Below are 27,366 nucleotides of genomic sequence, written 5' to 3'. Positions count from 1 at the left end.
CAATTCACGTGGGCGGGTGTGTGTGTGTGCGTGTAAGGTCACAGTATTACCCACAGATCGGTCATACGAGTTCTGAGCTCTCATTTGGAAGGTTAATAACTGTCGATCATGAGTCCAACACGTGATCCAAGACCATGGTGAATGTACATAAAGAAAATCAAACAGAAAGACGTGCATGGCGACCCAACAGGAAAACGGCGTTTACGAGTATGTACACAACTCGGTCATGGCAAAAACACTACACTGTCTACGATAAGACGCGAGCCATGGAACCCCAAACTTTAAAAAGGAATATAGCTGAAATTAAAAAGAAGTTCAATGGAATGTCACCAGACGAATATAAAATCTACGAACAATGACATATGAGAAATGTTGAGATACTAGGGTTATCAACATTGGGAGAAAGAAGACAGCGGGGGAGGTATTATGACCACCTTGTCAATTCATCGAGAAAGAAGACTATGTAGAGGCAGCAGCAAAGAAAACGATGGAATAAGGCATGAAACTTCAAACAGCAACAGGCAATGTTTCTCAAACGAAAGATTTTGAAATTGGAACAATCGACACGTACCAGATTTCAAACATTGCAATGAATAAAGCCGGACAAAAGTAGTAACAATGGAAGATAAACTATGATAAAAAATGCAAATTTATGAAAAGTGGGAAAAAGATAAAATTCTATATATGTGAGAAAGGTGCGTTAAACAGAATCACACACACACATACACACACATTCGTCGGATGGACGGCGAAGATTGGAGTTCCGAAGAAAAAGTGAAATTTTCGTGGATCTCAACGTCAAGGAAGTATCTTATTGTATTTACAGGGAAGGGGAAAGCTCGTGGTGTAGTGGGAAGGTGAGGAAAAAGGAGAAGGGGAAGGATTACTGAGGGAAATGGAAGGAAATGAGGAAGGGGAGGACTTGGTCCAGGAGGCCAGGCGTCTTGTAAACAAGAGAAGGACCGAGGATGATTTTGGTGATGACGGGATTAACAAAAATGTAAAGATTAGAAATATAGATAAGAGCAGCACAACGGAAGGTGATGATAATAATTTCCAAGGATTTAATGAGGGGGGGGATACCAACCTCCCCCGATTAGCAAGACTAGAGGAAAAAATTGAGAAAATGACCGAACATTCGGAGAGTAGGTTCGGTAAAAAGGCAGAGATTGCGCAGAGAGTTGACAAATTGGAAGAATTAGAGAAGGTGAACAAAAACCTAACTAAAGAGATAAAAGAATTAAAAAGACAGTTAAGAGAAGTAAAAGATGAGAATGAGGAATTAAAGAAGAAGAACAAAGAGAATAAAGAGTCCAGGCAAAAGAAGCACAGGGTTGGAAAATATCCAAGAGAACAGTAAAGTTGCATTTACTGACATAATAAAACAGCAAATGAAAGAACAAACTGAAGACTCAGTTATTAAAGTGATGAGACAGAAGGAGAATATAGTAAGAGACTTAGCAGATAAAAAGAAATGTATAATTATATTAGGAATGGAAGAGAAGTATAATCTTAATAGAACCACAAGAATCAAAGAGGAAAAAGAAAAAGTAAGCAGTTTACTAGAATTAGTTCAGGAAGATGAACCTGAAATCATGAAACAAATTGAAGAGATGTATAGACTCGGAAAATATAGTACAGATAAGACCAGACCAATTAAGATTAAATTCAGGTCACAATCGACAGCAGAGAATATCTTAGCAAAAACAGGGAAACTAGCAAACAGTGAACAATATAAAAAGGTATGGATAAAAAGAGAAATGAATAGAGAGGAAAGAGAGGAGGAAAAAATGAAAAGACAAGAAGCTAAGGAAAAAAACGAGAACAGAACAGAGACAGAAAAAGAGAAATTCTATTGGAGAGTAGTGAATATGAAAGTGAGGAGATGGACCATACCAGAGAAAAACAAAAGGGAAACAGAAAATACAATGGAAGTAGCAGAAAATTAAGAGTGTCTTACACAAATATAGATGGATTAATAACAGGATTGAACGAATTGAATGATAATCTGAAGGAAAAAGAACCGGACATAATGGGAATTGTAGAGACAAAATTAAAAGGTCCAATACCACCCAACAGTGTAGGACATGATGCATATAATTATTGTGAACAGCTGCCCGGGATGTAACACTTCACCCCATACCATACAACACATAATGGAAGACTGCATTATACACAATCATGCACGCAAACAACACAACATACACTCTATAAAGGATTTGTAGGAAAATCCCGTCCCGGCTGTGGCATTTCTTGGGGAGACGGGACTGCTCGGACAGACAGTCTAGGGAACGACAACAACAACAGCATTAATTGAATTTTGTAAATGCTTGCACACTGAAATAGCATCATAGCTTGTACAATAAATTGCCAAGTCATGCACAAAAAGGGAGCTCTTTACAGGTGGTGCAATTTCTTCTAAGATATTATTTATTGCCACAGCAAAACAAGTGACACTCAAGACACTTCCTTGGGGGACACTCTCCTTCTGAATAAATGGTTTCGAGAGACTATTGCCAACTCTAACCTTTAATAATCTATCAGATAAAAATGAGTTAATGAATCTCAGCATATTACCTTAGATGCCTATCTTATTAAGTTGTTGGATAATTCCAAATCTCCAAGTTGTGTCATAGGCTTTCTCGAGATAAAAAAAAAAAAAAATCCTATCGTTTGACACTGTTTTGAGAATCCTTGTTGGATTTGATTGGATTGTCTCAGCAGTGGGTCCAGCGTGGATCTGTTCTTACGGAAACTAAACTGATAGAGTGAAAGTTTGCTTTCAGATTCTAAGTACCAAACAAGTCTGGTATTTATCATCTTTTCCATTAACTTGCAGACACAACTGGTTAAGGCTATGGGCCTGTAGCTAGATGGATCAAAAGGATTCTTATTGGGCTTTTTGATAGGTATTATAATGGCAATTTTCCAGCTTTTAGGTAATATACCTGTCTCCCAGATTCTGTTGATGATTTTTAAAAGAAAGGTCTTAGGATCTTCTGGGAGATTCTTCATAATTTCGTATAATATTGTGTCTTCACCAGGGGCTGTAGTTTTTGTGGAAGAGCTTCTTTAAATTCTTGTAGGGAGAATTTTACATTATAGATTTCTCTGCTATTTGAGTTAGATCCAGAGAAATCTGAGCATTTTGAATTTTCTGAGATTCGGGCGAGTGATTTTCTGGACTAGAAATTTTGGAGAAGTGTTCACCTAAATTTTCTGCAAAGTCATATGGATCTGTAATGAGTGTGTTATTTATTTTAAGCATAGGTAAAGGTGAGGGAACGAACTTGCTACTAAGTTTTCGCACTTTTCTCCACACTACGCTCAAAGGGGTTTTAGAGTTAATCCCATTTATGTAGTGAAGCCATGATTCTCGCTTTGATTCCTTGAAGTGTTTGTGCTGCTTAGCAAGAGCACGTTTATATATAATCTTGCTCTGTTATGTTTCTCAGTACTCCACAGGTTTTGTTCCACCATGGAACTGCAGGTCTACTGGGTTTCCCTTTAGTTTTTGGCATAGCAACCTCAGCACTTTTTAAGGTTGCTTCAGTAAAAAATTTATATGGTTCTATATGACTGTCAAAAGTTTCAAAATCTTGATCTAAAATCAAATTATTTTCATACTTATTCCAGTCAGCTTCCTGAACCTTCCATTTAGGGGGACATTCTGTTGGGGTATTTTTGACATACTTAAGATGGATGGGGAAGTGATCACTTCCATTAAGATATTCACTGACAGACCATATAAAATCGAGATGGATGGAAGATGAACATATACTTAGATCAATGGCACTGGCTGTATTATTGTGAGTGTTATGGTAAGTCATAGATCCATCATTATAGGTGATAGGATTATTGTCAATAAACTTCTCAATTAATTTCCCCTCCGCATTTAATATGCTACCTCCCCAGAGAGGGTTTTGAAAGTTGAAGTCACCAAGCAATAAAAATGGGCTTGGGAGCTAGTTAGTTAAGTCTTGAATGTCATGTTCTGTGAAGCCACATTTAGGTGGAAGATAAAGAGAGCATATAGTAATTTTTTTATCTAGTATAGTTTCAACAGCCACAGCTTGCAGAGATGTCACAAGATTTAGGAGGCGAATGGCATATAGAGTAGTTTAATCCAGGATTATACGGGTTACTGCCTATCTTTGTCTCTTGTAAACAAATAATTCCTAGATTAAAATCATGTAGCATGACCTTTAGCTATTCAGATCTGGCTCTTATTCCTTTGCTCCACTGTAGGATATCTTTGAATTTGGAATAGGTTATTTTTTCCCTTTGACAGACATACTTCCCTTAGAGGGAGTAGTATGTTGGGGATTGAAGTTTTTCTGTAGTCTTTTTATCTTGGAAGGTTGAGATTTTTTCAGCCTTTCATGGGTATTTGATAGGGGAAGGTTCTCAAGAAGATTTTTCGGGGATGTACGGGAGTTGGTAGACCTCCTTTGGTAGTCTGGAGAGACATTCTCCGCAGTTTCCATCTTGTCAGTAGTTTGGGGAAGCAGTATGGAAGTAGCATCTTCAGATGTAGTATTATCTGTTTCCATGGGCGAGTAAAATATATTGGAGGTATCACAATCAGAGTTTGTTGTGTTCTCTTTGTTTTTTGCTCTCTTTTTGACAGGGGGTTCTATGAATCCATCAGTCTTCAGCCCTGTCGGTTTGTTTATTTTTATTGCTATTATTTTAGACTTTGTTTCTAGTTTCAGATACTTTTCTTTTTCATCAACTGATCTACTATTAGGTGGCACATTCTGAGTTTTTTGTTTAGTAGATATGCTGCTGGTGGTTCGAGGGTTGTTTTGTGAGTTAGCTTTTTTAATTTTTGAATGGTTATTAGGATCAGGCAAAATATTATCATGGTCCACACTGTTAATAGGGTTGCTGCAGCACTAGTGTTAGGTACTGGAGTCTGGGTTTTGCGAAGTCCAGTTAAAACATCCTTGTGTGCAGCAGTGTTAGGATTTGACAAGTTATTATCTAATTTTATTTTCATTTTCTTTACTATGTCAGCATAGGTTGAGTTGTGGTTTCTATTGGCTCCCATTAGTTTCCGCTTTGCACTGCCAATACTGATATGTTCAGAATTGGCTATTTCGAGGATGTCTTGCTCAAATTTAAAATGTGAGCATTCCTTAGATCTAGGGGAGTGATTACCAGAGCAATGGAGGCAGTATGGAACGGGATCCGGGCCGGATAGCTACTGTCAAAACAGCGACAGTCATAATAGCGACTTCATAAGGGCGACGCAATCAGGTGAGCGACTTTCAAAACGGCGACTGTCCTAATGGCGACCGCATTATAACAGCGACTGTAATAATAGCGACTTTACTATCGACCGGTCAGAATGGTCGCAGACTTATGTTTCAATTGCTTGTGTTTTCGTGTTTGTATTTACGCGTTCAGTTGTGTTTACTTTGTGAGATAGGTTCAGAATGAAATATGCTCAAAAGGTCGCAGACTTATGTTTCTATCGCTCATATTTATTTGTTTGTGTTTACATGTTTGTGTTCACTTCGTGAGATAAGTTCACTGAAGTGAATTTACTGGTCGGTTGCTCAGTCGTCGGTTTTTTCATTCTTTTAATGATATTTTTCTTTCAATAATAAGTAAATAATAATAGCAACATTTAGGATTGGCCGAAACGTCGTACCATGCAGAGTTCTGGCCGAAACGTCAGTTGCTGAAACGTCTGTGGCCGAAACATCCTATATTCGATGCGCTCCCCTCCTGCATGCTCATAATGATGTTGAACTTCTGGACTGGGTTGTTCAAAATAATTTTTGCACTATCTTGGCGTTGAATCTATCTTGACATTAAACATCATGGTAACACAGAGCGTTACCATGACTTTTAACATCAAGATAAACTGACGCCAGAATTAGTTTTTGAACAACCCAACCCTAGACTCCTTGTTATGATATGTTATCAATGTTAGGCAACTTTTTGTGCAACAATAACACCATTTACCTTAGTCCACACATGAAAGCTGTATAATTTTAATTTAGATAATTTGGTGCACTGTATAATTTCAATTTAGATAATTTGTTTCATAAATTTAATTTCGTTTTCACATAGTATGTTCAAAAAATATTGTCACTTGAAATGATATTTCTTAATTCTTTTAATAATATATTTTCTTTCAATAATAAGTAAATAATAATAACAACATTTGGAGGACTGGCCGAAACTTCCTACGTCGGATTTTTTAATTCTTTTAATAATATTTTTCTTTCAATAATAAATAAATAATGATAGCAACATTTAGGATTGGCCGAAACATCGTACCATGCAGAGTTCTGGCCGAAACGTCAGTTGCCGAAACGTTTGTGGCTGAAACATCCTATATTCGATGCGCTCCCCTCCTGCATGCTCATAATGATGTTGAACTTCTGGACTGGGTTGTTCAAAATAATTTTTTGCACTATCTTGGCATTAAATCTATCTTGACATTAAACATCATGGTAACACAGAGCGTTACCATGACTTTTAACATCAAGATAAACTGACGCCAGAATTAGTTTTTGAACAACCCAACCCTAGACTCTTTGTTATGATATGTTATCAATGATAGACAACTTTTTGTGCAACAATAACACCATTTACCTTAGTCCACACATGAAAGCTGCATAATTTTAATTTAGATAATTTGGTGCACTGTATAATTTCAATTTAGATCATTTGTTTCATGAAATTAATTTCGTTTTCACACAGTATGTGCAAAAATATTGTCACTTGAAATGATATATATTTCTTTAATTCTTTTAATAATACATTTTTTTTCAATAATAAGTAAATAATAATAGCAACATTTAGGATTGGCCGAAACGTCGTACCCTGCAGAGTTCTGGCCGAAACGTCAGTGGCCGAAACATCCTATATTCGATGCGCTCCCCTCCTGCATGCTCATAATGATGTTGAACTTCTGGACTGGGTTGTTCAAAATAAATTTTTACATTGTCTTGGTGTTAAATCTATCTTGACATTAAGCATTATGAACATCAAGATAAACTAACGCCAGAATTAGTTTTTGAACCCAACCCTGAACTCCTTGTTATAATATGTTATCAATTTTGGGCAACTTTTTGTGCAACAATAACACCATTTACCTTAGTCCACACATGAAAGTTGTATGATTTTAATTTAGATAATTTGGTGCACTGTATAATTTCAATTTAGGTAATTTGTTTCACAAATTTAATTTCGTTTTTACATAGTATGTTCAAAAAATATTGTCACTTGAAATGATATATATATATATATTTCTTAATTCTTTTAATAATATATTTTCTTTCAATAACAAGTAAATAATAATAGCAACATTTGGAGGACTGGCCGAAACGTCCTACCCTGCAGAGTTCTGGCCGAAACGTCAGTGGCCGAAACATCCTACATTCGATGCGCTCCCCTCCTGCATGCTCATAATGATGTTGAAATTCTGGACTGAGTTGTTCAAAACAAATTTTTACATTGTCTTGGTGTTAAATCTATCTTGACATTAAGCATCATGAACATCAAGATAAACTAACGCCAGAATTAGTTTTTGAACAACCCAACCCTAGACTCCTTGTTATAATATGTTATCAATATTGGGCAACTTTTTGTGCAACAATAACACCATTTACCTTAGTCCACACATGAAAGTTGTATGATTTTAATTTAGATAATTTGGTGCACTGTATAATTTCAATTTAGATGATTTGTTTCACAAATTTAATTTCGTTTTCACATACTATGTCCAAAAAATATTGTCACTTGAAATGATATATATATATATATATATATATATATATATTTCTTAATTATTTTAATAATATATTTTCTTTCAATAACAAGTAAATAATAATAGCAACATTTGGAGGACTGGCCGAAACGTCCTACCCTGCAGAGTTCTGGCCGAAACGTCAGTGGCCGAAACATCCTACATTCGATGCGCTCCCCTCCTGCATGCTCATAATGATGTTGAACTTCTGGACTGGGTTGTTCAAAACAAATTTTTACATTGTCTTGGCGTTAAATCTATCTTGACATTAAGCATCATGAACATCAAGATAAACTAACGCCAGAATTAGTTTTTGAACAACCCAACCCTAGACTCCTTGTTATAATATGTTATCAATGTTAGGCAACTTTTTGTGCAATGATAACACCATTTACCTTAGTCCACATATGAAAGTTGTATAATTTCAATTTAGATAATTTGTTTCATAAATTTCATTTCATTTTCACACAGTATGTGCAAAAAATATTGTTACCTGAAATGATGTATAAGTAATTTTTTTTAATTATTTTAATAATATATTTTCTTTCAATGATAAAAAAAATAATGATAGCAACATTTGGAGGACTGCTGATGCGATAATGTCGCTGTTATGACAGTCGCTCTTATAATACAATCGCTATCATGTGGTCGCTGTTGTGATGGTCGCTGTTTTAAAAGAATCGCGATTGTGAAGTCGCTCTATTGACAGTCGCTGTTATGACAGTCGCTATTCGGAACCCGAGCCGTATGGAACGTTTGTACAGATACTGTCTTCCCTATGCTCTTCAGAACATTTGTCACATTTTTTGTTATTGTTACATTTTGAGATGATATGACCATATTCTAAGCAGTTGTAACATTGAGTTGGGCGTTGCTTATATTTTTTTACTCTAAATCTAGAGTGTTTGATGACTATTACATCAGGGAGGACTGAGGTAGAGAAAGTAAGAGGATGGAGTTATTATTTCCTCTTATCTTTTTTACTTCATGTACATTCTCAGGGCACATTTTCAAAATTTCTTCTTCGGAGAAATCATATAGGTCTTTAGAGAAAATAATGCCCTTGCAGGTATTGAAGCTCTTATAGGGTGTTATTTGCTTTATGTTGCCATGTTTGGTGGGTCTGAAGTTTGATAGAAGCTTGGCTTGGGTATTATTACCTGATTTTATCAAGATACTCCTGCCATATTTCTTTAGGTTTTCATAAGGGACGGTACCCATTTCATTTTCAATACATTCTGAGGCTCTCAAGAAGTTCTCCCTGTCCTCTCTGTATGTTGCAACATACCAGAGTATGGCAGGAGACTTCCTAGGGGGCATACTTTGAACCGTTTCTTTTTCTTTTGGAATAAAGTCGTATTTCTCATTTTTCAAGTTATCTATATTAAAAAGGCGAGCTTTGATCATGGAATTATTCACAAGGTGGTTATTTAATCCATTCAATGCTTCAAGTGGAGATTTATTTTCATCAAATACTATGTAGCAGTCATATGAACTACCATCACTTGAAAGTTTCAGTCTGATTCATTTCACTCTTCCATATTTCTTGCTTAAGAGATAAACCTCTTCATAATCAAGAGTCAAGCAAATATTTGAGCAGAAAAGTACTCTGCTCTTTGGATTACCACCAGTAATTTTATCACCCTGGGGTCCCAGTTTTTTCTGTTGAGAGTATTCAGAAGAATGGTCCTTAGGTGAGCTGGAGTCATTATCAGAAGAAGCTGGGGTTGCAGGGATGGTCCTGTTCCAAGTTCGAGCCAGGGTCGTTATTATTTATGGGTTTGTCTTGACCGCAATGAGGGTGACCTTACTGGGGGCGGTTCCCCAGTCAGGTAGAGACAAGGCAAGCTATATTTAGGGCACCTTTTCTAGCCCCCTCCCCATGAACAGGGCTGCTCAGTCATGTGGGTAGCTACCGAACTGTGTTGTTGCCTCAATCCGAACACGAGAGCGACTTTTCTTTGCCTACATCGCCTATGTGTAGTTCGTGACTAGAGGCTCCCATGGATCACCTTCTCCTGCCCCCATCGTCACTAGCCATCGCCACAGGGCTTTCTTTAAAGTAATTATGAATGAGGGGTTGATGTGGTGAATCTCCGCGAAGGAACTTGGTCATGGTTGGCCAATTTTTGTCTGAAAGCTCAGGGCTGACCTCTCCAGCATGGTAGGACCTGGCTGGTACAGCTCAGCCCATCATTGCAATACTTAAGCCCCCCCACTACTTCAAAGTACTGGGCCTAGGGGGGTTATGTCAAAATGTGATCAGGATCCTATCAGGTCTTTGGTTAGAATGATAAAGAAAGTAAAAACAAGTGAATCAGACACAGAATATTCAGCAAAACTAGACAGATGGTCATATGACATGAATTCTATATTGAAAGATTCAGATTGGATAGAAAGATCTAATGATAAAATGAAAATTTCTCAGGTAATCACCTTTGCCTTGTTAGCAAACAGCTCGGATGAATTAATGGCAGAAAACCTGTATAAAGATCTCAAGGCAACTATGAACTTAGGAGAGGTAGATTATCTTCTTCAAGGGTATAATGAATCTAAAGCAATTAGTCCATATGTGATGACAGTGGGACAACAGAAACTAGGAACTATAGATATGATTATAGAAATAGAGGTTCTGTACATAGAGTCAGAAGCACTTCAAAGGATGCTAGGATAGAATATTACAATTGTAATACTTGGGGGCATAAAGCACAAGACTGTTATTTTGGAACTATTTGTAGAAATTGCAAATATGAGGGTTATGATGAACATCATAATAGAAATCCACCTTTCTGCATGCATCATAAAAGGATAGGCCATAGAACACATGTAGAAAATTTCGTATGCACCCTGAAACAAGAGGAAAACCTCCAGACACAAAATAAAACACTACATAGAAATACATATAGACAGTACCGTGTTAGAAATAAGAGTGATAGAAGGGTGAAAGAAAACTCCATCATAGATAGTTGTAAACTGGCTATAACAATTGAAAGGACTTCTATAGGATCTCTCATTGCTGGTAGAGTGTTCAATAAACCTATTCAAATATTTACTAATACAGGATATGTAGTAGTAGTAGTAGTATCGTATGGCTTTCTTACACCTCCAACTTTGTATTTGCTAGCCAGTCTATGAATGTGTGATTTGCTTCATAGATAGTCTGGTAACCCCCAGGCACTGCTGTGATTGGGCAGTGCAGTACGAAATGGTCTGTATCTTGGGGTGAGTTATGACAAAATGGGCACATTGGGGAGTCTTTGTAGCCCCAGCGATGCAGGTTAACGGCTGTTTTGCCTTGTTGTGATATCAGCCTGTTGGCTTGTGTCCATTCTCTTCTGGTTAGGTTGGAAAATCCAGGTAGTATTTCGGTTGGGTCTGTTACTAAGTTTCCCCCAGTGGGTAGTTTCCTTGTCCATTCTTCTTGCCAGGCTTCTTTTAGGTTGAAATTTTCGTTTTTTTTTTTAAAGACGTTATTATTGGGGCCTCCTCCATTATTTGTTTGAGGGGTATATCTGCTGGAAGGTTGTCTATGCGTTGGTGTTGTTTTTGTATGGCATCCTCGCGTCGTATATTTGGTGGTGCTATGCCACTCATCGTTGGCAGCCAAATGAGTGGTGTTGGTTTAAGGGCCCCTGATATTATCCGCATGGTTGCGTGGAGTTTAGTGTCAATTTTATTTGTGTGTGCACTCTGAGCCCACACTGGTGCCCCATATTCTGCTACACTGTAGCACAGGGCAAGTGCTGCGGTTTTAAGCACTGTTTGTTTTGCTCCCCAGGTGGTTCCAGCTAGTTTTCTGATCAAGCAGTTTCTTTTGTTCAATTTGTGCGCTGTGTTTTCTATATGCTTTTTATATGTTAGAGTCCTGTCTAGGGTTATACCAAGGTACTTGGGGGTTTTGTCGGCTGGGAGGGTTTGGTTGTTTATTTTAATATCCAGAGTTTTGTCAGTTTGTTTATTGTTTAGGTGAAACAGTGTTGACACAGTTTTGTTTGTGTTCATTTGCAGATACCATTTCTCAAAGTATTTTTGTATTGTTTGCAGGTCCTCTGATATTGTATTTTCTAGCTGTTCAATCTTGTTTGATTGGTAGGCCATTGCAAAATCGTCTGCATATCCAAACTTTCTGGAGGTTGTGGTGGGCATATCACTCATATAGATGTTGAAAAGTGTTGGAGCCAAGACTGATCCTTGTGGGACTCCATTTTTTATTTTCCTGCTCTTGCTGGTGTCGTTACCCAAGCAAACAAAAAAGGTTCTTTTTCCAGACATTTTGTTTAAAAGCTTTAGGGTTTTCTTGCAGGGTATGTGTTGGGCAAGCTTTGTCATTAGTCCATCGTGCCAGACGGTGTCATATGCGGCTGTCAGGTCAATAAAAACTGCTCCTGTTTTCAGTTTAAATTCGTATCCTGTCTCTATGTATGTAGTAAGTGCTAGGGCTTGCTCTGTAGTATTTCTTTCTGCCCTGAAACCTGCTTGTTCTGGAGGAATATGGAGATCCAATATAGGTGTAAGGCGCTTTAACATTATTCTCTCTAGTAGTTTGAACGAGCAGCATAGTAAGGATATTGGGCGGTAGCTTTTTTGGGTCGTTTGCTGGTTTTCCCGGTTTGAGGATCGCTATTACTTTAGCTATCTTCCAGGTTCTAGGGAGGTCAGAGTGGTCTATTATATTGGTGAAAGCTTTGGAGAGCCACTTGGTTGCATTTATGCCTAGGTGTTTTATCATTTCGGGGTATATTCCATCTACTCCTGCGGCTTTTCCTGATTTCATGTTATCTATTGCTGCTTTTATTTCCTGTTCTGAGATTGGTAATGCTGTTTCTCCTGCTTCAGGGTGGGATTTTATGAGTTGTTGGTATTTTTGTCTAGTAGATTTCTCAAATTTATAGTTTGGTTTGTGGGTGCTGCGCTGTTTGATTTGGTTTGCTATAGATTCTGCCGTTATTGGGGCGGCGATGCTTGGGCCACATGGCTTGTCTGGGTCTAGTTTTTTTAGGATATTCCATGCGTGGCGGCTTGAATGTGTGAAATCTAAATTTTCCACAGTTTCAGTCCATCTATCACGTCTGGATTCCATGAGAGATTCGAGCAGTTCATCTGCAATATCTGGGTCCTGAGTTTTTTCGTATTCTTGGAGCAGTTCTTTGCTTCTTTCAGACCAGCAGGGAATGTATTTTTTCCGGTATCCCCTGGGGATGTATTTCTTTGCACTTTTTGTTATGAGTTTGTTGAATCTGTCTATGTTGTTTCTGGTTGCTGGGATGCGTCTGCAGATTTTGTCTATGTATTGGGAGTATTCTTCCCAGTTAGCTTTATGGAAGTTCCACCTGGGCTTTGGGAGTGATGTTATGAAAGGTATGGTTGTCCCTGTAGTGATGAGTACTGGTCTATGTTGGCTGTTTGGGAAATCACTGAGCACTTCTCGTTGAGCTTGGAGTGGAGTTTGGTTTCCATTTCTGGTGACAAAAACTAGATCAGGTGTGTATTCCCTCTGCCATCTTGCAGAGAAGAAGGTGCCTCTTTCGTTTGGGTTGTATATAAGTTTAAGGTTGTTGTTGTTTGCCCAGTTGTTTATTTCCTCTCCAGCATTATTATTACTGGAGTATCCCCATTCAGTGTGATGGCTGTTGAAGTCACCAGTTATGACTGCAGGATGTTGGGGCGCACTTAATGGGGGGGTTGGCCATCCTGCTAGGGGGGGCTTATAGATATTGATTATTTTAGTTTCATCTATTTGAATTTCTGTTTTGTGTAGGTTTTCGCCTGTAATGCTGTTGTCTATTATGCTGACACGGCTTGGATCTCTGGCGTATGTCATTGTGCCGTACTGTCTGTGATCGAGTCTTGCTATTAAGGTATAGTTATGGATAGTGAATCTTGAGGGGGCTGTATTTTCTCCTATGTGTGTCTCTTGAAGCATGAGGATATCGGCTTTGTGTTTGTCTAGTATCTTGGAAAGGAGTTCACATTTGGGCATAGATAAACCTTCTATATTGAGGGACATGATTTTGATTTTTGTGCCAAGCATGATGTCGTCATCGTTGGGTAGTTATGTAGTTATGTTAGATATGTAGTTATGTTATTAGTTATGTAGATATGTAGTTATGTTATTACTAGTGGAGTTTTAAACCAATTGAAACCAGGAGTGAAAATCTTGGTCCAGACCAATAGAAAATAAAGTCTCATGTAGTAAACCCAACTCAGATGTTCAAGAAATCCCAGAAATTACCAATTCATCAACTACAAATGAAGCTTTCCTAAATATGGATGGTGGCGTAATAAAGTTGACATTATTACACTCCAAAGCAATTAACAGGTTAAAAGTGCAGTTGAAAATAGTAACTGTAGACTCTGAAATTTTGACCATCCCAAATTCAATTAGATTAAAAGGTTTGAAATTGAACTCAGGAATTTATAAGTCAAATAAAAACACGGTAGAAATATTAGTAATTAGTACTTTGAATAAAGACATAATCTTAAGAAAAGGTATGAATATAGGATGTTTTCAAGTTTGTATAAAACCCATTAATATTTTAGATAAGAGTACTGAAGAGGTGGAATTACCAATTTCATCAATCTGTTCAGTTCAGGAAGAAACAGAGTTGGGAAAGAAATACAAGAATCAACTAGAACCTACTAGTTGTCCTGAGTTGGATGAAAGCTTAGTTGCTTTGCTCTTAAAGCACAATAAAGCAATTGCTTTGCCGAGGAAAAGAATTGTATTAAAACATCAGATCAAATCAAAACCAGGGACTCAACCTATCTATATACCTGCCTACAGAGTACCACATTCTAAACTAGCCATTGTAGATAAACTGATCACTGAAATGTTATTGCAGGATATTATTGAACATAGTAAAAGTGAGTGGAACTTCCCTCTGATTCTGGTGCCAAAATCAGATGGTACCATGTGTCCAGTTATTGATTATAAGGAATTGAATAAGCAGACAATACCCAACCAATTACTATTACCAGTAATAGGAAAAATTCTTAAAAGTTTAGGAATTGAGAATAGGTACTTTAGCACTATAGATATCAAATCTGCTTTTTGGCAAATATAGTTGCATGAAGACTCACGGGAATTCACAGCATTTTCTACTCCAATGGGACACTATGATTTCAAATGAATGCCATTTGGGTTATGTAATAGTCCATTAACTTACATGAGATTGATGAAAACAGTTCTAGATGGGCTGTGAGGAAGCACTGCCAGTGTATTTCTAGATATCTTAATAGTTTCCCAAACAGCAGCTGAGCACTTTAAGAAATTAGATTAGGTGTTCTCAAGACTAGTTGAAGCAGGATGGAAGTTGAAGCTTGAAAAATGCATATTTTTGCAGGACAGTGTTATCTATTTGAGATATAAGATAGATAGGCATGGACTTAGTACAGTAAATTCAAATGTAGAAGCAGTAAAGATCTATCCAGTTCCAAACAATGTAGAACAATTTAGAAGTTTTTTTTAGAATTGATAGGGTATTATGTAAAATTTATCAAAGGTTATGCAGACATAGCTAATCCATTCAGACATAGCTAATCCATTAAGTTCATGTGGGGACCTGCACAACAGCAAGCTTTTGACAAGTTGAAAGATGAACTTACTAGTTTTCCAGTACTAATATTTCCTAAATATGATAGAGTTAATTATTTTTACTGATGCATCTGGTATAGGATTGGGAGGCATACTGATGCAAGAGAAAAATAGAACGTTGAAATCGAAAGCTTATACATCTAAACTTTGTAATAGCGCAGAAACTACTCTATAACTGAAACTTTAGCAGTGATATGTCCATTAGAAAGTTTTAGAGATATGATACTGGGATATCCAATCAGAGTGTGGACTGATCATACAACCATTCAGAATTCATTTCACCTGCAAGATGGTTTGCTATACTTCAGTGCTATGAGGTTAGGTTTGAGTATATTCCAAGTAGAAAGAATGTTGCAGCAGATGCACTTTCTAGAAACATTAGCCAACCAACAACAGGGTTGATCAATTTTGTTTGTAGTATAGATGAGCTAGTAGCCTTGAATGAGGTAATGCTAATAAGGGAGTAGAAGGATAAGACATGCGACTCATTAGCCCAGTATTTGATGAACCCAAGATGAAATCCTCCAAAACTATTAAAAGGGTATAAGATAGAGGGATTTCATTTGACCAATGGGCTTTTGTTTAGAGAAACAGTCGAAAGTGGGAAGGATATATCTCGAGGCTCACTAAATCAGTTGTTAATTCCATAAACTTTTGTACAAGATGTGTTAAAGTTATTTCATGACAGTGATTGTAGTTTACATCCAGGAAAAGATAAAACTTATAGACAAGCACAACTTAAATACCTTTGGCCAGGTATGAAGAAAGATATATATGATTATATAAAAAAAACTGTTTGAAATGTGCTAAGGTGAAAGGAAATATACCAAAACCTGCTCCTATGTTATCATATCCCATTATGCAGAAACCTTGGGAGAGTTCACATATACATTGGAGTTACCTATGTCAGAGAATGGGTATAAATACTGTATGTGTTTGTTGCTACTGTTTATTTTTCAAGATTTTGTATTTCACAATCCATTCCAAATAAGAAAGCTAAAAGAATTGCTTCAGTAATCTATGATCAGATAATCTGTAATTTCACTACACATAGAATAGAATTAGAAATAGGAGATTTAGTCATGGTCAAACTACATTCACCCTATAATAAACTTTCACCGAGGTACTCAGGTCCATATAGGGTAATTGATTTTGCAGGTGGAAATGAATACAAGATCTTACACTTAGAAACTAGGGAAGTATCAATTAATCACTTAGATGATATAAAGAAGGTTAGGATACAATTTGATGATGAGGATACATGTGACACTCAGTGTATTAGTTTTAAAGAAACACTAAACCCAGAAGAGTATAGGGAGTATGTTGATAAAATATTTTGTGAATTGAATATTAATCCAAATATGTTTTACAGATAGTATTCATATTGTTGAATTGTATGGTGCTTGATTGTGATGGGAGACCTGAACTACTGGAACCTTAATGTCAGTTAGTTGTACCACCTGGATCCTTGGTCATACATGAAGACTCAGAACCTTACCAATATAAGGACAATTCTAATAAGTATTGAACCATTTTCTTTTGCGAAGCATTGAAAATTCTTATGCAGTGTGTTTCCTAAACAAAAAGTGAAGTATGTGTGAAACAAATATCAAAATTATGAAGAGACCCTTTACTCTGCTGTGTATATAACTGTTGTGACATCTCATTAACACACGGTTCACCATCTTTGAAAAGATGAAAACATTCTCCATTGAAATCTAATGTTGTTGTTCTTATTCAAACATCACAATCAGAAGAAAGACATTGAATACTATTTTGTTTTATGTCTTTTTGTTGTTTCTGACATTTAATGCTGTTTACACATATCTGCTTGATTTGTTTTCTTTTAAAAGTGCTACTGACATTTATGCATTTTGGAGGGGTTACTTATTTCTTTGTTATGTGCGACATATGTTTTGATGATACCATCCATTTTGCCAGTTTGTGCAGAAATAGTTTAGATATTTAGCTTCTTTTATATGATGTTTTCCAAGTATATATAACAAGCCCTGTAAGAGATTAGAAAATAATTGGTCGGGACAACCAAGGGTAGCTGCCAAGCCCTATAAGAGGCTGGTAGATAAAGGTAGATAAGTAAGGTAGATAGAGGGGTAGGTGGTGAGAATTTTACATATAGAATGTTTTTGAAAACATAAGCAGTGAAGAAGGTGCATAATCTTGGTCACTGTCTAATGTTTATAAACAACCACTAGGGAACATATTTTAATGCTGATGTGACAATATGTAAACTAAGCCATTCCGCTCCAATATCGAGATTGCTTGTGTAAGCAGTATTGTTTATGATATTGTAACAGTCTTTCTGATTGGAAAAGGGAGGAGAAAAAAAAATTATTGGTACACAGGAGAAAAGAGACACCTTTAGGGGAGGCACATGTTTGTAAGTCAAGAATATTGGATGGATAAGGTATTGACGTTGGAGCAGAATTGACTTAGTGAGTGGATTGAGGATGCCAGACGGGAGTCCCTTGGTGTGAATGGACAAGCCAAGTGTATATAATTGGGAAGGAAATAAAAAATTATACATACATCTAATTCACCCCATCAAGAAACATTACTTACCTTCTAAAGAAGCTATGGTGAAAGACATACTTAAGTGAAAGAAAGTTGAAAGAAGAAATATAATACCATTGAAGGAAACAGTAAACAGAATTAAACCAGTAATTTCGGAGAGACGGGGGGAACTGAAAGTGGTGGGGGTGAAAGAATGGTGTGGGTAAACCAGCTCTGGCTGTTGGGCCCTGCTGTAGATACTGTGTCTTTATACATTGCTTCTGAGCTAACAGTGGGCAGGAGACAGTGATGCCCTTCATCCACAAGGAGTCAAGATGATGATGATGATGATATATGATATGGTTTAACGTCACACACTCCCCCCTATCGGGAGGCTAGGACGGTGCCCCTCACTGAGGGCTTTGTAGTATGGAATTTAATGAACCATGCCCTTGGTTTAACTTCGCTGGTGGCAGGATTCAAACCGCCCTCACCTCGACCTTCGCCGCAAGTAACAACGCCCTAACCCACTCAGGCAGCGAGTCAAGATAAAACAGGAAAACAAATGGGTGCTGAATGGATGCAGGATGGGTGAAGGGTGGGTGCATGTCTTGGTTGGCATATACATAAATCACAGTAAAGAGGTCTTTCATTAAATTTCGAGGTACAGGTTGACATTCAAAAATCCGGCAACCATAAATCCGGAACCTTCAGAAATCCGGGACAGATTTCGGGAGCGCATTTTCATATTTTCCGCGTTGGTGCGCCACTGTTTACGGGAGCTGCCGCTTACGCCAGAATCAATTGTTGGTTCATGCGTCCACGTGCTAACAAGTAATCCTGCTCATTTTCTCATTATAGCATTTATTTGTTGTTGTATAGCCCCAATATGGAATCAACAAAGAAGAAAGGTGGGATAAAACGCAAACATCATGCGTTATCGATCGCAGAGAAAATAGAAATACTAAAAAAACTTAGCAACAATGTGTCTGTGCGAACCATTTGTGAAACTTACGACATTGGCTCCTCCACTGTGTACGACATTAAAAAACAGAAAGAAAAACTGTTAAAGTTCTTTTATGACAGTGGATCAAAGAAACAAATGTTTGTAAAGAAGTCAGTAGCGCAGGGAAAATGTTCAGAACTGGACCAAGTTCTCATAACCTGGTTTAATCTTCGTGTGAGTGAAGGTGTGGATATTTCTGGTGATTCATTAAAGGAACAAGCCAAAGTGTTTCACGAAGAGCTTGGATTACAACATAAGTCTGAATATTCAGAAGGTTGGCTATATTGTTTCAAGTCGCGACATGGCTTACAGTTTCGTGCGGTACTCGTATGTGGTGAAAAACGTTCCGCAAACAAAGATGCGGCTAATGCATATGTGGATGAATTTGCAAAGGTAGATAATAATGAAAATTTAAGCCCTGAACAAGTTTACAATGCTGAAGAGACTGCCTTGTTTTGGAGATGTACGCCAAAAAGAACGCTGACAACTAAAGATGCTGAATCGACATCGGGGTTTAAAGCTTCGAAGGATCGCGTCACGGTAATGTGCTGCTCTAATGCTGCAGGTGACCACATATGTAAGTTGCTTGTTATTGGTAAAAGTTTACGTCCTAGGGCATTCAAGGGAATGACACAGTTTCCTGTTCATTACCGTGCCAACAAGAAGGGGTGGGTTACCACTGACATTACACTTGAATGGTTTCATAAATGTTTTGTTCCTGAGGCTAGGGCGCACTGTAATTCAGTTGGACTAGACCCTAAGTGCAAGATAATTCTTATTTTAGACAACTGTTCGGCACATCCAAAAGCCGAGCTTCTAGTGAAAGATAATGTTTTCGTTGTCTACCTCCCACCCAACTGCACACCATTAATTCAACCACAAGACAATGGCATTATACGTTCGATGAAGTGTAAGTATCGATCCCTGTTAATGAGGCGCCTAGTGAGTTCAGTTAATTCAGGCACCCCAGTACAGAATTTCATAAAAGGTTTCAACATTAAGGATGCAGTGTACTGTGTTGCCAATGCATGGGCATCTCTGAAAGCATCAACACTTAGGAATGCATGGCATAAATTGTGTCCAAGTTTAATGATTACTTCTCAGTCTGACGAAGACAATGAAAATAATTTTGCAGGGTTTAGGGTTTCAAAAAGAAAAACAGCTGATACCTGAACTTATTGACTATGTTAAAGATGTAACTAATCCTGATGCCAAGGAGCTTTCATCAAGGTTAAATGAAGATGTTCTAACAGAATGGATGGATGTTGATGATAATGTGCCTACAGTTCATCATTACACTGATTCAGAAATTGTAGATATGGTTAAAAATCCGGAGGGAAATGCCTGTACAGGTGGTGATAAAGATGAAAGCAGTGACGAAAACGAGGAAGATGTGAGAGAAAGAATCTCTATTGACAGGTTAATTGCGTTGACAACTGAACTGCTGGCTGGACTAGAGCAAAGAAGTTTTATAAGTGAACAAGAAATCATGAATGTTTACTTGCTCCAAGATAAACTTATTAAAGAAAGACCCAAGTTTATGAAGCAACAGACACTGCACGAGATATTCAAGAATATAGCTAGGAAGCAGGAAGCAGCAGCAGCAGCAGCAGTGTCCACACTAGATAATCCACTGCCATCAACTTCAAGTGAACCAGATGTGCTGTCACCACAATCAAAAGTTCCTCCATGAATTGAAGCTGTTCCTGTTGCCGATGATGTTGTCACTGTCAGTAATGATAAAGATCATCCTGACAGCCCATCTGCTATTTAGCTTCTTTTCTCAAGAAGTACAGGGTAGTACAGAGTATTTTATTTAGTTTTATTAAAATTCTTAGGAGGATCAGTTTTATCTAGTTGAATTAAAATTGAATTAAAATTATGTGTAAAAAGCCCATCTGCTATTTAGCTTCTTTCCTGAGAAGTACAATACGGAGTACAGGTATTTTATTTAGTTTAATCAAAATTCTTCGGAGGATCAGTTTATGTTTTATTAAAATTGAATTAAAATTTTGTATACCTATCATTACTGTATTTTATTTAGTTCGTGAATAATAAAATTTCATTTGCTTTTCACTTAGTGTTTATTTTTTCCATTGAAGGACTGTACAGGTGGTAATTTTCTTTGAATATATACGGGGTACACCATACAAAATTATAAACTTCAAAAATCCAGCATTTTCAAAAATCCGGCAGTCCTCAGGTCCCGAGGTTGCCGGATTTTTTAATGTCTACCTGTATAATAATGGCTCAGTATTTTGAAAGGGATATGAAGAGGACTTAGAACTATATGGCAATAAACCTTATCCTTTTGGATGGGCAGCCAGTTTTTTGCATTTAAATTCTCTAGTGATAACTGGTTTTGAACAATGAACTTCATGGGATCATTAAAATAAACATTACATTTCAAGCTTTCATGTTTTTTCTCTTATTAAAACCTGAAAAAAATTAAGAAAAAATATTACTGTCATGAACTGATTACTTATAAACTTTATATTAAAGATATGCATGTATGAAATGAACTTATGTAGATTTACATATAACTACACTCAACCCTCATTTATCTAGACCTCCTTAATCCAGATTTCGGTTTATCCAGACAGTGTCTTGTTTATCCAGACCTCGTTAATCCGGATTTCGGTTTATCTGGACAATGTCCGGCTAATAACTTGAGTCCGGACAGCCGACAAATGAATATGGGCACCTCGTGTACTGCCAGAAATGCCCAATAGGTGGCAGCAGGCAGTTGTAAACTAGTCCAGCTGCCACTTGTAAACTGTATTTTGTTCGGTATAACTGAACTATTTTGTGCATTTTTCAGTATGAATAGATACTCAAAGCTCTTAATTATGCCTCCCAAGTCTATTAATCATAAGTAAATGGCCCTAACTGTGGCTCAAAAGCTGGAATTAATAAGAAAATTAGAGAAAGGAGCAAATGTTAGAGTGTTTGTGAGGAGTATGGTGTGGCCAAGCAAACTGTGTTGGACATTAGAAACTCGAAAAATAAGCTGGTAGAATATTCTGTAAAATACAGCCACTATCCGAGTTACGACCTAGATAGGTTCCAATCAACCAGTCGTAAGTCGGATCCTATTCAAAATGGCCGACACGAGGATTCTATTCTAGGATACATGATATCAATCTGTTGCATTTTTAAGTAACTTTTTCTATTGAATACTATTAAATACAAGCTGTTTACTGTTTATTTATCAATGCTTTTTAGTTTCATTTTTACAATTTTTCTATTTTTTTAATGTTTTAATACTGTACTGTATTTCAGTATATATACGTATGCAGGTACTGTATGTATATACTATACCTGTATACACACACACACACACACACTTATTAAATATAACCTTGCTATTTTTAAGTTTTTTAAATTGTAGTTTCCTTTTAATAATTTTTTCTTAATTCTTCAATTGTTGTATGTACTCTAAATATATGTGAATTTTAAGATCTATTTTTCTCATCCATTTCAATCCATTCTAAGTGTGAGATATAGGTACAGTACATTTATCTTTGTATACAGCATTGAGTAAAAGCAGCAACGACTGCAACAGCACTGTAGGAGAGAAGCCAAATGCAGAGTATGGGATCCAATGTATTTAACGTTGCGCCCAGCAGGGCTTCTCCCGAAATAACATAGTGGACTTTTTTAAGACTATCGACCCATAAGGGGGTCATTAAGCCTGGTGTGAAGTTGTTCAGTCTCTACTTTTTTTTTTTTTTTAAACACCAGTTTCATGTTCATTTCTCCCCGCAAGCTCGGGTTATATAAGGAGTCAGATGTTTGTCCACTATGTTATTTCTGAAGAAGCCCTGGTGGGCGAAACGTTAAATACATTGGATCCCATACTCTGCATTTGGCTTCTCTCCTACAGTTGTATACAGTATTGTTTTCAGTTGCTTAGTTGTTAATATATGGTAAGTTAAAGAAAGAAAATACTTATTATAGTGTATTCGTATTAGTAAACTCATAATAGGCATCAGCTAGACGTGGTCGTAAGTACGTAAATATCCTTCATCCATAATTTATCAAACTCTTCCACAAATGCCTTAGCTGCAGGCGCATCACTGCTAGCAGCCTCACCTTTCGACAACACGTGGTGAACCAGGTAACGCTCTCGAAAGCAACATAACCACCCAGCACTCACTATGAACTCATGTGAAGCATATTCTTCACCTGCATGTTCTTTCAACATGTGAAATTAACTTGTAGCCTTACTTTGCACTGCTTGCAACGTAACATTTCTTTGGCTATTATCTTCCAACCACGTGTATAGCAACTTTTTCATCTCTGCCATAACTGCCGTACGTGATGCCGGTTGCCACAACTATCTTACGCGATATGCTGCCAGACATGTACAGTAAACTCATAATAGGCATCTACTAGATGTGGTCGTAAGTACGGGTGGTCGTAACTCGCGTACGTCATAACTCAGAGAGTGACTGTACTGTGCGGATGCATCGGCAAGCAAAAGTGGTAAAGGTGCACCATGAAAAAATGTTAGGACTGGAAAAGATGCTGCGGTTATGAAGTGGTATGTGCAGCTGCAATCAGTGGGGATAAATGTCCATGGCATAGAAATCCTTACAGCAGCTAGGAAGCTGGGACAAAAAATGGAAATAGAAAATTTCAGGGGGATAGGTGGCTGTGGAGATTCTACAATCAACACGGACTTTTTAATGCAACTGTGCAGGGTGAAGCTGGCAATGTGGTCAGAGCCAGCATCAAACCTTTTCAGATTAAGCTGGATAAGTTAATTCAGCTACTCCCAAGTGTATAATGGTGATGACACAGGTTTCTTTTGGTCTTCAATGCCTAAGAATAGTTAGTTGAGAAAGGCGAAGAAACTGTACGGGGTAAAAAATTGAGTAGGAGTGTCTCAGTGCCTGTCTGTGCCAATGCTAGCGGTACTCTTCTCAAGCTTCCTGTCATGATTCAATCCCAAATACCTAGAGCTCTACAAGCCATAATTAGTCATTTACCAGTGCACTATTTCACCTCAGCAAAGGCATGGTTTACTTTTGCCATATTCCATGAGTGGTTCAAAAAATATTTTGTGCCTGTTGTGCGTGAACACCAGATTCACAGTTTGAAAATTGTGTCAGGGAATGTGAAAGAGCTCCTTATTTTGGATAACACCCCAGCCCATCCCAGTGGAAGTGTGCTTGTTAGTGATGATGGTCACAATTGTGTGATGTTTATGCCTGACACAACATCAGTGATACATAGATTTGAAATTGGATTACCAAGCTATACTTAGGGAATTGATTACTTTCCATAAGAGTAATGAGCAAACGATTAAAGAATTAAGTGACCTGAAGAGTGAATTTGAAATCCATAAAAGAGAAAACAATAGAATGAAAATGAGGACAAAAATAAAAATGAAGAACTGAAAAAGGAGGTCAAAGAGCAATTACAAGTAGTGACTGGTAAGGTGGAAGAGTCAAAGAAACAGACCTCATTGAAATAAAAAATCAATGGAAACAAGAACAGGAGAATCAAAAAATATCTTTTAGAGAAATAATACAAAAACAGATGGAGGAAAATACAAAAGAAACCGTTATTAAAGTAATTATAGAAAAAGAAAATTGGGTGAGAGATACAGTTGATAAAGGTAAGTGTATTGTGGTCCATGGTATCCAGGAAAAATATGATATGTATAGATACCACAGAGAAAAGGAGGAGGAAATAGCAAAGGAAATTCTGAAATACAGGATGATGGGCAAAATTTCAATAAAGAAATTGATGAAATCCACAGGATAGGCAAATTTTCAAAAGAAAAACAACATAGACCTCTGAAAATAAAACTAAGAACTCAAATGATAGCCAAGGAGGTATTATCAAAAACGGTTAAATTGGCAAACAGCGAGAAATTCAAACATATATGGATACAAAAAGAAATGAGTGATTAGGAAAAAGAGAAAGACAAAGCTCTCAGAATTGAAGCCAATGATAGAAACAAGAAAAGAACAGACGGAAAAAAAAGTTTTTTTTGGAGAGTGCTGGACTTAAACCAAAAAAGAAAAGAAAATATGACAATAAAAGTGGCATACACAAATATTGATGACATGATCTCGGGAATCAATTATCTAAATGACTATCTAGAAATTGAAAAACCTGACATCATGGGAATAGAGACAAAATTGAAAGGACCTCTATCAACTAGCATAGTGGGACATGGCCTATACAACCACTGGGTGAAAAATAGAACAGACAAGCAGGGAGGAGGAGTCATGATATTGACCAAAAAGGGTCTAAATGTGACAAAGATTATTGAAGGCAAAGGCAATGGAGAATCAATTATGATCAAAACTGTAAACAAAAAGGTGAAAAGCAGAAAATTTGTAGCAGTGTATGTACCACCAAAAACACATACGTGGTCGGATAGCGAACATTCTAAATTACTGGAAGACACAATGAATGTGCTAAACGAGATGCTAAACAGAATATCGAGAGATTATAAAATTGGTGAAGATGAGGTCAAAAAAGTAAACTCGGAAAAAGACCTTGGAGTGATGATCATTAAAGACTTGACACCGGATAAGCACATTAACAAAATAGACGTGCAAACCTACAATTTATTGAGGTCAATAAAAGTGGCATTTGCCTATTTGGACGAGGAAATGATAAAAAAAAAATTCAACTATACTAATAAGACCAAAACTCGAGTACACAGCAACCCTATGAACACCCAGTACCCAAAAGAATATAGAAAAAATAGAATACAAAGAGCAACAACAAAACTGGTGCCAACACTTTCCAAAATGACATATGAACAAAGACTGTCCAAATTAGAATTACCAACTCTGGAACAAAGAAGGAAAAGAGGAGACCTACTAACTATCTATAGAATTATGAAGGGAATGGAAATCTTGATAAGAATGATTTATTGAAATGGAACAACGGAAAAAGAAGACACGAAAAGAAACTAAAAAAAGATAATTACAGAAGAGATCTGGAAAAAAAAAAAATAGCTTCCCACACAGAATGGTAGATACCTAGAACAAATTAGACAAAGAAACAGTGTGTGCAAACACTACTCAAGATTTTAAGAAAAAACTTGATGCCGAGAGATACAAAGATGGGTCACCACGAGCATAGTTCCCTTCCCGTATAATACAACTAGGTAAATACATTTGTAAATAACACACAAGAAACCCACAGTCAGAGAAAATAAATTTCGAATGAAAGAAGATTCTATATTTCGGCTACCAACTGTAGCCCTCTTCAGGAAAGTACATAAGACAGAGGACAAAGGGGACTTATAAGCTACAGAAACAAAGAAAAGAGAGGGAACGTGGACTGATGGCATTACTCAGACACGGGGTAAGATGGGGTGGTGGGAGAGGGTGAGGTGGAGGGGGGTTATAAGCTTTGTATGAGCCTACTCACCATCACACATGATATAATGTCCCAAGTCCATTGCCCTTTAGAAATATTAATATTGGGGCATTCCTCAATTAATGCTGATTCGACTATTTTTCTCCTGAAACCGCAGTGGGGCTTGAACACTAATCTGGCCTTACCCCAGTAAAAAGAATGATTCTTATTGTAAACATGAAGAAACACAGCTGAATTTTTTTGCCCATACCTAATTGATCTTTTATGCTCTGCCAATCTAGTGTTCAATTCTTGCCAGATTTGACCCAAGTACACCAAATCACAATCTTGGCAAGGCAAACAATAAACACCAGATGACTCTAATTCCTTCAGTTTTTGTTGAGCATTTACAATTTGCTTATGCATGGTGTTGGAATAGTGATAGGCAATATTGAGACATTCATAAGGAAACAACTTAGTATGAATGTCTCACTATTGCCTATCACTATCCCAACACCGTGCATAAGCAAATTAATTATGAACATTCAACAAAAACTGAAGGAAGTAGAGTCATCCGTTGTTTATTGTTTGCCCTGCCAAGACTGCGATTTGGTGTACTTGGGTCAAACCGGGAGACTTGACCACTAGATTGGCAGAGCATAAAAGATCAATTAGGTATGGGCAAGAAAACTCAGCCATATTTCTTCATGTTAAAAATAAGAATGATCCTTTCAACTGAGGTAAGGCCAGATTAGTGTTCAAGCCCCACTGCGGTTTCAGGAGAAAAATGGTCAAATCAGCATTAATTGAGGAATGCCCCAACATTAATATTTCTAAAGGGCAGTGAATCTTAGCATTATTTTTCACACAACGGTGAGTAGACTTGTATGAAGCTTACAACCCCCTCACCCTCACCCTCCCCCGCCACCCCATCTTAACCCGCGTCTGAGTAATGCCATCAGTCCACGTTCTCTCTCTTTTTATTTTATTTCGTTTTTTTTTTCTGCTGCTTATAAGTCCCCATTGTCCTTTGTCTTATGTACTTTCCTAAAGAGGGCTGCGGTTGGTAGCCGAAATATAGAATCTTCTTTCATTCGAATTTTATTTTCTCCGACTGTGGATTTCGTGTGTTATATATATATATATACACACATA

The 27,366-nt window shown here is 37.2% G+C and overlaps 1 protein-coding gene across 1 annotated transcript in view; it reads right to left on the bottom strand.

Moving 5' to 3' along the window:
• Positions 1 to 21,278: 21,278 nt before the first annotated feature.
• The window catches only part of LOC143027182 (neuroguidin-like), a 54,755-nt gene continuing 48,667 nt past the window's right edge, over positions 21,279 to 27,366 (bottom strand). The window contains exon 8 of the mRNA XM_076188332.1: positions 21,279 to 21,317. Coding sequence (XP_076044447.1) covers positions 21,311 to 21,317 — 7 coding nt within the window. The 3' untranslated portion in view covers positions 21,279 to 21,310. The remainder of the gene's footprint in view (positions 21,318 to 27,366) is intronic.

The sequence above is a fragment of the Oratosquilla oratoria genome, chromosome 7, assembly GCF_046742065.1.
Source record: "Oratosquilla oratoria isolate Oo_2021 chromosome 7, ASM4674206v1, whole genome shotgun sequence".
Classification (NCBI taxonomy): domain Eukaryota; kingdom Metazoa; phylum Arthropoda; class Malacostraca; order Stomatopoda; family Squillidae; genus Oratosquilla; species Oratosquilla oratoria.
The sequence above is the reverse complement of the archived record's forward strand: the minus strand, read 5'-3'. Positions and strand labels throughout refer to the sequence as shown.